Source organism: Microtus ochrogaster, chromosome 10 (genome assembly GCF_000317375.1).
Source record: "Microtus ochrogaster isolate Prairie Vole_2 chromosome 10, MicOch1.0, whole genome shotgun sequence".
In the NCBI taxonomy this organism is placed as follows: domain Eukaryota; kingdom Metazoa; phylum Chordata; class Mammalia; order Rodentia; family Cricetidae; genus Microtus; species Microtus ochrogaster.
Genome location: NC_022016.1, coordinates 75394430 through 75407191, shown reverse-complemented (window position 1 = coordinate 75407191; position 12762 = coordinate 75394430). Strand labels below are relative to the sequence as shown.

At 44.5% G+C, this 12762-nt stretch overlaps 1 protein-coding gene across 1 annotated transcript in view; it reads left to right on the top strand.

The window, feature by feature from the left end:
- The window catches only part of Scp2 (sterol carrier protein 2), a 79270-nt gene that overhangs the window by 61368 nt on the left and 5140 nt on the right, over nt 1-12762 (top strand). Inside the window, exon 14 of the mRNA XM_005353538.3 lies at nt 6949-7078. Within this exon, the coding sequence (XP_005353595.1) occupies nt 6949-7078 (130 nt within the window). The remainder of the gene's footprint in view (nt 1-6948; nt 7079-12762) is intronic.

The window sequence follows — 12762 nt, the reverse complement described above, 5'->3', positions numbered from 1 at the left end:
CTGTGCTAGGGTCACAGGTGTGCACCATCTTACACAGCTTTAGTTTGCAGTTTTCAAAGTCTTTTTGTAGTTGCTACTCGCTTCTTGTAAGAAAGAATTCTAATTTAAAAAAAAATTCATATTATACAGGAACACATAAAAAAGAAAATTTTTTTTAGGTAGCTGCAGAGATGGCTCAGCCGTTAAGAGCACTGTCTGCTCTTGCAAAGGACCAAGGTTCCCAGCGCCCACATAGTGACTGGAAATTGGAGTGGGTAGCTCCAGTTCACCGGGATCTAGCACTCTCTTCTGGACTCTGCAGGAACCAGGCACATGTGCAGTGTACCTACATTAAATGCCGCCAGAACATTTACACATATTAGAATCTGACACCCTCACTCAGACATATATGCAGGCAAAACACCAGTGCATATCAAAGAAATAAATAACTTAAAATATATATCTAAATTAATTAACAATGTTATTAAAAATAATTTTTTTAATGAAAAGGAAAATGTCAAAATTTCCCAATTGAGAGCTGCCATGTGGTGCTTGGAATTGAACCCAAGTCTTCTATAAGAACAAGTTGGGTTTTTTTTTTTATAGATGTATTTATTTATGTATGTATATGAGTGTTTTGTTTGCATGTATAGCTGTACTCCAGAAGAGGGCATCGAATCCCGTAGGATTACAGTTACAGATGGTTGTGAGCCACCATGTGGGTGCTGGAAATTGAACCCAAGACCTCTGGAAGAGCAGCTAATGCTCTTAACAGCTGAGCCATCTCTCCAGCCCCCCTTAATTAGTTCTCGATAGGTAAAAGTCATACGAAGGCAATCAAAAAGAGGCACTCTTAGACAAGATTAGATATTTATTTCATTGTTTGAAATGTAGAAGTCTTTTGGGATCTCATTACTGATTTTAGATTTTAGACCAAACCAGACACAGTCACCATTCAGGTCACACACCTGATTCAGGTCACACACCTGAGAAAGTGATTAAAATGACTGAGCTAAACAAAAGGAGCCAAGGCCTTTGGGCTGGCATTTCATCCTGGTAGAGCCACAGAGGGGAAGATGAGCACAGTTTATATGTCCCTTAGTGTAGGGCTGAGGACTTCTTATCACCTGGTTGCGCTATGGCTAACGTGTCTTTCCCTAGAGCCTTTCAGGGCTGGAGCGCACGGTGGATGACATGGCCCTCGACAGGAGCTGCAGGACCATCAGGCTGCCGTCTAGGCGGATGACCTCATTCTGTTTTCACTGTAGTATGCTTTGTGGCCCTGCGTATAGGTCCTTAGCATGCTTTTCAGCGCATTGTACATGTTTGTACATATGTGCCATGATTTATTTAATTGGCCTCTTATGACTATCAGATGATATTCAGTTCTACAAGTGCAGCATTGCTGTTATAAGTTTCCTCCTGTACTTCAAGTCCTAAGTAGTTTAAATAATTAAGGACAAAATTGGGTACTTAAATATGTGCATTTTATGTTTTCGTCTAGCTTGCCAGATTCCCACCAAAAAGAGAATAATAATTTGCAGATTTACTTACAATTCAGGAGAATAACTGCTTTTTTCTTTCCACCTTCTCCAATACTGTATTGGCTTATTATATAAAACTCCTGCCATCCGAGTCAGAAGATAGCTCCCAACTGTGTTTGGAATGCCTTTCACTGCTAAGTGTCCACTGTAAAGTGAGGAACTCCATGAGGACTTAGTTCAGAGGTCAAATAGGAGCGATTACTGAGGCTGGCCATGGACCCATCATGGAGGACTTCCCTGTTGGAGTTAACAAAGAGGTGCTGTTTCAGTTTCACGCTATGCTTTTAGCGGTGCAAGCTTATGCCTCTTGCTCTCATTTTAATTCCGTACCCCTTCATAACCTTATCCCTAGTCGCTTTTGCCTTCCCACGATTGTCAGTTTCCTCGGTTTGCAGCGCTGGAAAGTGAAAGTCTGGACTCTTTGTCAATTAATGCATTTTCTGCCTCGGTGGAGACAACCTCGCACGAGGTTTTATTTCCGTCTTTGTCTTTCTTAGCAATGTTCCACTGGTGTTCTTTGAGTTCTGGCCTCGTGTTTTTGTCCTATTGTGTTTACAGCAGCACCTACTCCCTGACCTTCGCGCCACCAGAAGCACTTTTCCTCCCATAAGAGGCTCTTAGGATTTCTTGGAAATAATGATCTCCAGTTTTGCAACTGCATTTTTTTTTTCTCTCTTAACTCTCTTACCCACTTTCACTCCCATTTCAAATGAAAGCGTTCTGTGGACTAAAGACTATGGGTGTGTAAGAGGGCCAGTTGGTGAGTTAGCGCCCACCTGTTTTAAGTGGTGGGGTAAATGAGACTGCAGGGATTTCTCGGGCAGTTGGAGGGTAGAACTTCTAAACACTTGCTGGGCTTGCCCCGCTGTGTGTAACTCAGTGGTGTCTGCTCCTGGCCGACTGGTGAGGCACTCTGTGAGCAGACAGACAGATTTCCCTGCTGTGTGTAACTCAGTGGTGTCTGCTCCTGGCCAATTGGTGAGGCACTCTGTGAGCAGACAGACAGATTTCCCCGCTGTATGTAACTCAGTGGTGTCTGCTCCTGACCAACTCGTGAGTGAGCAGACACATCTGTAAACAGTCATTCACTGATCACTGGCCCCACAGGAAACCTGGCTTGAGTTTAATCTTTAGAACTGAGGGGAGATACACCTGTGACTACTGAGAAACATAGGTGCAGACTAAATACTTTAGAACAGCTTCTTTGCTGTAAGACCCCTGGCTGCCTTCTGGTAGGCTGGAGGGTAATAATAGTGAAATAAGAAAGGATGATTTTCTCTATAAGAAACAGAACAACACACCCAGTGGACTGACTAATAAAAGGTAACACTCAGGGTGAGGATGCAGAGAAATTTGAACCCCTGATCACCTTGCTAGGGTTGGAGTATCGGTGTAACTACTTTAGAAAAAATGGTTAGTTCTTTGAAGAGTCAAGCAGCACCCAATGACCCAGCAATCTCCTTCTTGCTACCTAGCTAAGAGAAAGTAGAGCTTTTTTTTTTTTTTTTTTTTTTTTTTTTGGGACGGGGTTTTTTTGGGGTTTTGGAGCCTGTCCTGGAACTAGCTCTTGTAGACCAGGCTGGTCTCGAACTCACAGAGATCCGCCTGCCTCTGCCTCCCAAGTGCTGGGATTAAAGGCGTGCGCCACCATTGCCCGGCGAGAAAGTAGAGCTTTTGTCCACATCAAAACGTGGGGAGAGTGCACATGGGTGCTGGGAGTTTGCTGGCCAGCCAGTCTAGCTGAAATCTTGAACTCTAGGCCCAGTGAGAGACCTTGTCTCAAGAAGGTGGAAGCTGGGTTTAGTGGAGCACACCTTTAACCCCAGCACTTCGGAGGCAGAGGTAGGTGGATCTCTGTGAGTTCGAGGCCAGCCTGGTCTATAGAGTGAGATCCAGAACAGCCAGGACTACATAGAGGGACCAAAAAAAATAGAAAAATAGAAAAATTAAAAAGAAGCAAAGTAGAAAAGCAGGTGGGAGTCACATCAGCCTCTAGCATCCACGTGTGCCTGCATGAATGAACACCCCTTCCCCCCCTTGTGTACACAGCATATACCACAGACACACATGCACACAGCACAACACAAACATAAACAAACAAGATAAGCCACATTCAGTAGAATATTATCTGGCCGTAGAAAGGAGAGCAGAGTGGTCCTGGCCGATCCATCATGAACCTTGAGAATATGCTAAGTGAGACAGACCACTCACAAAAGAACACACCGTATGGTTCTATTTATAGGAAATGTTCAGAATGAGCCAGTTTATAGAAACAAAGTAGGCTTGTGGTTTTCAGAAGCTAGTCTCAGAAAATGGTGGCGGACTGCAAATGGGTGTCAGTTTCCGTGAGAAAATGAGAGTGTTCTGCAATAGTGATGTGGGTGGCACATTGTGTGTTCGTCACTCTCCCCATCTCTGTGGCCGCATTCTCGACACCACAGTTGAAGGAGAGAAGGATTTGTTTTGGCTTATGGTTTAAGAAGGGCACAGTCTGAACATGATGGGAAGGCCTGGTGGCAGGAGCGTGAGTCATATCACATCTGCAGCCAAGAGCAGATTCTAGCAGAGAAAGAAGTGCTGGCGTTCAGCCTGCTTCTCTTTTTATTTGGTCTGGGATCCCAGCACATAGGACGATGCCATGCACATCCAGGGTGAGGCTTCTCTCCTCAGTTAAACCTCTGGAAATGCCTCACAGACTGCGAGACGATTCTAATTTCTGTCAGGTGATAATGAAGATTAACTGTTGTGTGCCTCTTAGAGTGTACTAAACAAAAGTTACCAAACTGTGGGCCCTAACAGAGTAGGATCTAAATCATACCTCAGTTGCTGTTACACACACACACACACACACACACACAGCGCACACAAATGTGGGCCGTGGTTCCCGTGGTTCTGCACACATAGAAACAGAGGTTAGCGTGTGGTGCCAGCTGCTGTAAATCCCTCCAGGGAAATAAGCCTTTGAGTATTTCAGGTGCTCGTTACAAGGTCTGAACACAGTGGCCACTTTAATCTCTGTTAAGGGAATGAACAGGGAGGAAGAACCCTTGACATACCAACTACTGCAGGGATGTTTTAATTCTGAAATGAAGAAGGAGAATCTACAGGAGAACTCTAAAACTAACTAGTCCCAGAATAAGCATAAAAAATTAGCATATTGTCTATGTATCTGTAATATTTTAGCCATAAAATATAATGAAAAGTGTATTATTAATAAGAGCATTATAAAATGCCTAGGAATAAATGCATCCAGAAATGTTGCTGGGTATGGTCACCTTTGTTTATAATCCTAGCACTACTTAGGAGGCTGAGGCGGGAAGATTGCTTCAAATCTAAGATCAGCCTAAGTAACCCAGTAAAACCATGTGTTGGAAAACGAAACACACACACACACACAAATATAAAAAAAATATTTTTTATAGAAAAATAAAAGGGAGGTGGGTGGTGGTGGTGGTACTCGTCTTTAATCCCAGCACTTGGGAGGCAGAGGCAGGTGGATCTTTGTGAGTTCAAGGCCAGCCTGGTCTACAGAGCTAGTTCCGGGACAGGCTCCAAAGCTACAGAGAAACCCTGTCTCGAAAAACCAAAAAAAAAAAAAAAAAAAAAAAAAAAAAAAAAAAAAAAAAAAGAAAAGAAAGAAAAGGGCCAGGACATGGTGACACATTCCTTTAATCCCAGAATTCAGGAGGCAGAAGGTTATTGTGGTTAGAATAGTACATGCTCCCCACCTCTTTTTGATTAGGTTCTCATTACGCAGCCTAGGTTGTCCTAGAACTCATGCCCTCCTCCCCACCCCAGGCTGGCCTTGAACCTCCTGCCTCAGCAGGATTACGTCACACAGGCCATCACACCCACTTTCCACCTCCACCCCACTGGATTCAGAGTGACTCTGTATAGCCCTGACTGTTTTGGAACCCACGTATATAGACCAGGCTGGCCTAGAACTCACAGAGATCCATCTGCCTCTACCTTTTGAGGGACAGAATTAAAGGATTACACTACCACGCCAGCCATCACATCTGTTTCTAAAACTATGTGTGGGGAAAAAAGATAGAATTCATACCAGCTGTGTTTTTTTTCTTTATATAGTAAAATTAGAAATGACTTGAATTTTCTTCTTTTTCCTTATCAATATTTGTTAATTTTTCTATAATGAATGTATTTCTTCTCTAAAGAAAAAGATTTCAAAAAAATTAATTCTGGTGCTTTGGGCTTCCTTTTTTAAAGTGAATTTATTTTTGCATTGGTTTATTTTATTTGGATGGGTGTTTTTGCCTATATGCGTGTCTTTGTACTGTGTGCATGCCTGGAGCCCATGGAGGCCAGAAGAGAGTGTTGGCGTCCCTGGAGCTGGAGTTACAGATGATTGTGAGCCGCTATGTGGTTGCTAGGAATTGAACCTGGGTCATCTGGAAGAACAGCCACCTTTTAGCCACTGTCCACCTCTCCACACTCTGGTTTTCTTTTTTTTATTATTAGAAATTTTATTTACCGTTAGTGTCTGTGTGCATGATCTGGGAGAGGGGTGTGTGTGTGCCACGACACACCTGTGGAGGTCAGAAGACACCTGTGGAGGTCAGAAGACACCTGTGGAGGTCAGAAGACACCTGTGGAGCCTGTTCCTCCTCCTACCTTCATATTGGGCTCTGGGGATTAGACTCTGGTCATCAGCAACACTGAGCCACCTCCCCAGCCCCTGCTTTTCTTTAGAGCTGGATGCACATGCCGCTGTCTCCTCATTGTCTGTGCTGCCAGCAGCGCCTGTGTCTCTGTGCTCCCTTTATTGGATGGTTTAGTCAGGGCAGAAGACTGCCAGCCTGTGCTCTGATCCTTCGCTACCCTCATCCTGGTGCCTACAGCAGCGTTGGGGGCCACAAACGCTTGAAGGTGAAGAAAGTGGAGTGGGGATGAAGTGAGAAGCGCAAAGGACTGAGAAGAGAAACCTGCCCGCCAGAGATCGCTGTGACGCTTTCTGTGTTAGGCGATTGCATTCCCAAGATCCCAAATTAAGAGGCAAATAAAATATTATTTATATAATTCCTTATACTAAGACAGAAATTGAGCTTTCAAAGAAAATTTTGGTTTCAGAATCACTTTAAGTTTTGATTATGGGGAACCAAAATTAGGAGTTAAGGAGCTGACTTTGGATCAAAGGCTGGCGTGTGTACATTTAGACAAGCTAGAAGGAATCTCAAACCACTGAGGCAAACCAAGGCGCTCTTACCAGAGGATGCTGCGATGCCTTTGACCCCTTCTTTTCTCAGAGTTGACAGATGGGAGAATTATTGCCCTACTTTCCTGAGTAAAGAGCCTACGGGAGTCTGGGGATTCCGCCGCCCTGGCTGCTCACATGTACCTGTTAAAATATTGATTTAAAGCCAGAGGAAGAGACGTAAGGTAACTCCCTTTGTTACTTCTGTTCCAGGAAGGGGAGCAGTTCGTGAAGAAAATCGGTGGTATTTTCGCCTTCAAAGTGAAGGATGGCCCAGGCGGCAAAGAAGCCACCTGGGTGGTGGACGTGAAGAACGGGAAAGGGTCGGTGCATCCCAACTCAGGTCAGTGCCATAGTGACTTCACTTAGAGCAGTGACAAGTTCACAGGGGCTTTCAGCAGGGGAAATTAGAGTCTGCTTTGGTGTCCCCACAAAGGCCTGCGGTAGAGGTTACAAATATATCCTTGGGAAGAGATGTAGGTTCAGACCCTCTGCAAAGTTGGGGGAACTCCACATAAGAGATCTTAGTCTTCGACTGGACGTAGACACATCTGGCATGATCACTTCAATTTTGACTTTGGTCTAGTTATTTAACCTCTCTGAGTGTCTAAGTAGGGCTTCTATTGCTGTGATGAAATGCAGGGACCAAAAGGAACTTGGGGAGGGAAGGGTTTATTTCACTAACAGTTCATAATAAAGCAGTGAGGGCAGGAACCAAGAGGCAGGAGCTGATCCAGAGGCCATGGAGGAGGCCCACTTACTGGCTTTTCCCCCATAGTTGCTCAGTCTGCTTTCTTATAGAACCCAGGACCACCAGCCCAGGGATGGCCCCACCCACAATGGGCTGTGCCCTCCTCCGTCAATCACTGATTAAGAAAATTCCCCACAGGCTTGCGTGCAGCCTCATCTCTTAGCCATTTTCTTTATCAACTTCCCTCTTTTGTCAGGTTGACTTAAATTAGCCAGCATGCCAAGTTTCAGTTTTCTTACCTGTAAATGGCCATAAACATTGCCTGCTTCGGAGGGTATGTGGGACTGGAGAGCCTTCTCTCTTGATTAGCTTGAGGTCACATCGCCCGTTGCGTGGTGGATGGTCTCAAGAGAGCCGGCCATGTTCACTAGCTCTCCTTCCTCTCATCCAGTTCTTTCTTGAACCCATTCCATCTAGCTTTTGTCCTGATCTCTCCCAGATTTGTTCTTGCTAAGGTCCCCAGTGATTGCCACCATGCTGGATAACCCTTAATTCCAGCCTTCATGTCACATGTTCAGGGTTTTTTTGTTCTTTTATTTTTTTTTTATTTTACTGGCTGCTCATTTTGGCCTCTCTTGATAATTTCTCCATCTCCTAAGTTCTAGGCATCAGAGTGTTGCAAGGCTTAGTTCTGGTTCATTCACTCCCTGGGGATCTCATGTAGCCTCGTGTTCTGAAAACAAGTGCTGATGACTCCCAGGGTTATGTGTTGAGCATGGACACACACTGAATCCAGAGGTGTCTGCATAGCTGTCTAGTTGACAGCAGTGTGTGGACACCTGTCTTAGGGCATTGTCTGCTGCTATAACAAAATACCACAGACTGGGTAAATTGTAAACAGTAAGTTTAGTTGGCTCCCTTTTTGGAGGCTGGAGCTCCACATGGAGCAGCTGCATCTGGGAGGCTTTTCTTACTGTGGTCTGCTGCAGTGGAAGGTCACAGGAAGTGGGCTAAACAGGAGAAGGGTGGGAGCTGAACTCCATCCTTGTCCAGGAGTCTACTCCTGAGGTAATGGACTCTATCTGTTGCTGAGGGCAGAGACTTCATGACCCTCGGCTCCTTTAAAAGGCTTTACCACTTAGTACTGTTACATTAGACACTAGATTTTAGTGTGTTTTAGAGGGCACATTAAACCACGTCAGCACCTAACAGGTACCTTGAAGGTTTGTGTGTGTGACAGAACTCTGGGCCCCTACTCCCCTTACAGCATGTACTCCTGTGGTCTGCCCTCTTCTCAATAAGCTGTGTTTTCTTAGTTCTTAGTCCAAAAGCTGTGAGCTCATCCTTGGCCCCTCTTCTTCTTATACTCCATAATCCTGTTTTCTACCACATCCCGCTGGATCTGAGCTTTGCGCCTCTGTTCCTGTCCTTGCCCCTCACAGTTCTTCACGCAGCAGCCGAGTCGGATTTGTACCCTTCTCTGCTCAGAGCCAGCCTTCTACTCCATGCAGAATCAGAGTTTCTGTGACGATATCATATGATCTGGCCAGCTTATCTTGCTGTGTTCTCCCTCACTGGCCTTAGTGACCGGCCTCCTGTTATAGCTTTAGCATGGGGTGTTCTGATTTGGGTTTTCTGTCTGTACTGTCTGCCTGTGATTGTCTTCCCCAGAGAGCTTCATCTTTGCCGAAAATTCCCTTCTCAGCAAGTGCTTTCCTGTCCACACTTATTTTCTCAAGCGTGCTCACCACTCTCATTCGCTGCTGCTCTCCCTCCCCAGAGTTGGCAAACTAGTCACTCAAGTTGACTTTTCTGTCTGACGGAATAAAGCTTAATTCCTCAATGCCCTGGGACCCGTGAAAGGGACACACACACACACACACACACACACACACACACACCACACACACACACTTTAGGGTCTCTGTATCATCTCTTTATTTCTTTTCTTACCTCCATCCAAATGTATTCCTTCTGTGTGCTCTTAACTTCCCTTACAGCCTGTGTACCCCAGCAAAATCTTTCAAGCACTATAAAATTACAGTGTGGTTGCATTCTATTTTTCAAGTGAATGATTCCAATGAATGCAAGTAAAAATGTACAATGAACATCGTGTTTCCCATATCCTTACTTGATTAAACATTTTACCTATTACAGTGAAAAGCAAATTATTCTCAAGAACCCACAAACAACTTGTTATAGATTAACAGAGTGTGAGCAAACAAAGTCTTTTTCTCAGCCAGTTCTTTTACTGGCGGCTGAATTTTGCAGTTACAAGGGAAGGATCTATTGCTTTATTATTTATCTTGAAAGGTAATCTTATCAGAAATCTTAAAAGAATCACAAATCTAAACTTTTTTTGAGACAGGGTTTCTCTGTAGCTTTGGAGCCTGTCCTGGAAGTTGCTCTGTAGACCAGGCTGGCCTTGAACTCACAGAGATCTACCTGCCTCTGCCTCCTGAGTGCTGGGATTAAAGGCCTGTGCCACCACCACCCAGCTTACAAATCTAAACTTTTTTTTTGTTTGTTTGTTTGTTTTTTGAGACAGAGTTTCTCTGTGGCTTTGGAGCTTGTCCTGGAAAAATCTAAACTTTTATATATGAAAAACAGTCGACTCTACTTTCAATCCCTAAGGTCTATACCCCTTCATCAGTTTGTTCTTAATTTATTTTATGTATATTGGTGTTTTGCCATGTGTGTTGGGTCCCCTCTAACTGGAGTTACAGATAGTTGTGAGCTGCCATGTGGGTGCTAGGAATTGAACATGGCTCCTCTGGAAGAGCAGCCAGTGCTCTTAAATGCTGAGCCATCTCTCCTCATCAACAGTTTTTATATCAGGGCAGAAATAGGTACAAGGAAGAAATAAGTACAGTCATCACTTTTGATCACCAACCCATGCTAGCAAGAAAGGCACATCAGCTAATAATAACAGGGCTGTCTTTGCCCTTGTTTCTTGACCTCAACAAGTTCCTCACTCAACTATGTGTCTTTCTAAACTTTAAATTGCCCCCCAGGATTTTCTACCTTAGAGCTGTAATCGAAGACTGCTTGTTCATTTTCTGGCCACCCAGACCCAAATGATCACACAGAAACTGTATTAATTACAATACTGTTAGACCAATAGCTTAGGCATATTCCTAGCTAGCTCTTACTTCTTAAATTAACCCATGTCTATTAATCTGTGTATTACCACAAGGCTGTGGCCTACTGGTAAAGTTCCAGCATCCTTCTCCTTCAGCAGCTACGTGGAGTTTCCTTGACTCCACCTACTCTATCTCTGTTCAGATTTCCCACCTGACTGTACTTTGCTAAGCCGTTGGCCCAAACATCTTTATTCATCAACTGATAATAGCAACACATATGCAGAAGGACATCCCACATCACAAAGCCATTAACAAAAGCATCTTAACCTAACCTTAGTCATTATTTAAAGCTTTGTTTTAGCTATGATGCTCGTCAAAACCTGTGAACATGTATTCGTTAAGATTAAAAGAATTTGAGCTAGCCTAACTTCTGGGACACAGTTGTTTTTCGTAACCATTAACCTAAGCCACAGTCTATACAGCTCCTCTAGAGAAATCCACGAGTCCTAGCTGCGTGACTCTTCCTTGTTCTTATTTCCTATCCTCTGCAGCCCCTGCTTTATCGGGGTGGGGACAACACTATATCCTACCTTTACCTATGTTAATTTTCCCACTAAACTAACCGCTATCATAATCCCTCACTATATTTGTTTAAGACTCTTAATCATTAAAATTCTATTTAAACTATCATTGTTTTAGTTAAATGGTACAGCTTAGGAGGAAATTCTCCTCATAGTAATCCACAGGTCGAAATGCCCAGCAGAACGGGATATTTTCCTGAGATAATCACACTACACTAAAGGCAGTGGGGATTCCCTTGAAAGATTTTTAGGCACTATGTAAGTAATGTGCACTTAGTATAAAAGGTTAGAAAAAGAAGGAGAAATAAAATGAGGGTAGGTGTTTCCGACCCCCAATTCTACCATCTAGTCTAGGAAGTGGCAAACTCCGGACCAAATCTAGCCCACTGCCTGTTTTCTTCCTCTGTTTTACTTGGGTAACTTTTACGGAAGCCTAGGCTGTGGCAAAGGGCATGGATCTGAGGTACTGTCTTGATGAATGTTTGCAGACCGACACACCTCCTGGATGGGGATGCTTCGGAATGCTGCTGCATTTCTGCTTCCAGGGCCTCCCCAGAGCCTCCTAACACATCCACCCCAAAGGGAAGCCTTCCAAAGTCTGTCCCACAGATTGAGTTTTACTTACTAGCGAACCTGTTGATGGGCTCATCCCACGTTTGCTTCTGTGTAGTGCTGGGCTCCTTGCTCAGCAGGACAGGATCCAGTAAAGTGGCTGCAGGCAGCGACGGCTCATCTTTCCCATGCCCGAACCCCAGCGTTTAGTTTAGTTGCTGTCGGTTGAGCTTGTCTTGTTCCTGATTTAGGCCTTTCTAAGGAAAGCTGCTCTGGACATTTTATCACGACTTCGGACTTTTCTCTGTGTGGGAGTGTTCAAAGTGCATCAGTCAGGGTTTTACTGAGTGCCCTGCTTTATGTTCAGTTGCCTCATTTTTTTTATGGTACTTGGAACATGATAAAGTCGTGTCTGTCAGGCTGTAAGTTATGTTCAACAAAATTTACCCTAAAACAAATCAAATCAAAAACCTTTTTTAGGCAGGGCCATGTTGGCATACACCTTCAATCCCAGCATTTGGGAGACAGAGACAGGCAGATCTCTGTAAATTCAAGGCCAGCCTAATCTGCCTAGTGAGTTTCAGGACCACCTTGCATGTTTGTATGAGTTCGTGCAAGTGCACACATGTGGGGTCCAGAGTAGGACGTTGGTGTCCTGGTCTGTCCTTTTGCTTTTTTCTTTTGGGCCAGAGTCTCCCACTGAACCTAAACCTGGAGCAAGGTTTGAGCCCCACAAGCCCCGATGACCTTCAGGTAGTCCCCTGTCCTTCACCAGAGTGCTGAGGTGCTCTGTATAGCTCTGACTGTGCTTGAAATTTCTCTGTAGCCCAGGCTGGCCTCAAACTCAGAGATCCTCCTGCCTCTGCCTCTCAAATGCTGGGATTAAAGACGTGCCCTGCTGCCCAGCTACGCCCAGCTTTTATGTGGGTGCTGGGGATCTGAACTCAGGTCCTTACACTTGCGCAGCACCTGCGCCATTCCCCAGCCCCTCACCTAACTTCTGGCAGCTGAGTGGTAGGAATTCTTTCAGTGTTCTAGATGCAAATTGTCTGTAGATTTGTGTGTTGCAGATACTGTTCCCTCCATCTGACACTGCTCTAAAATTGTCTGTAGATTTGTG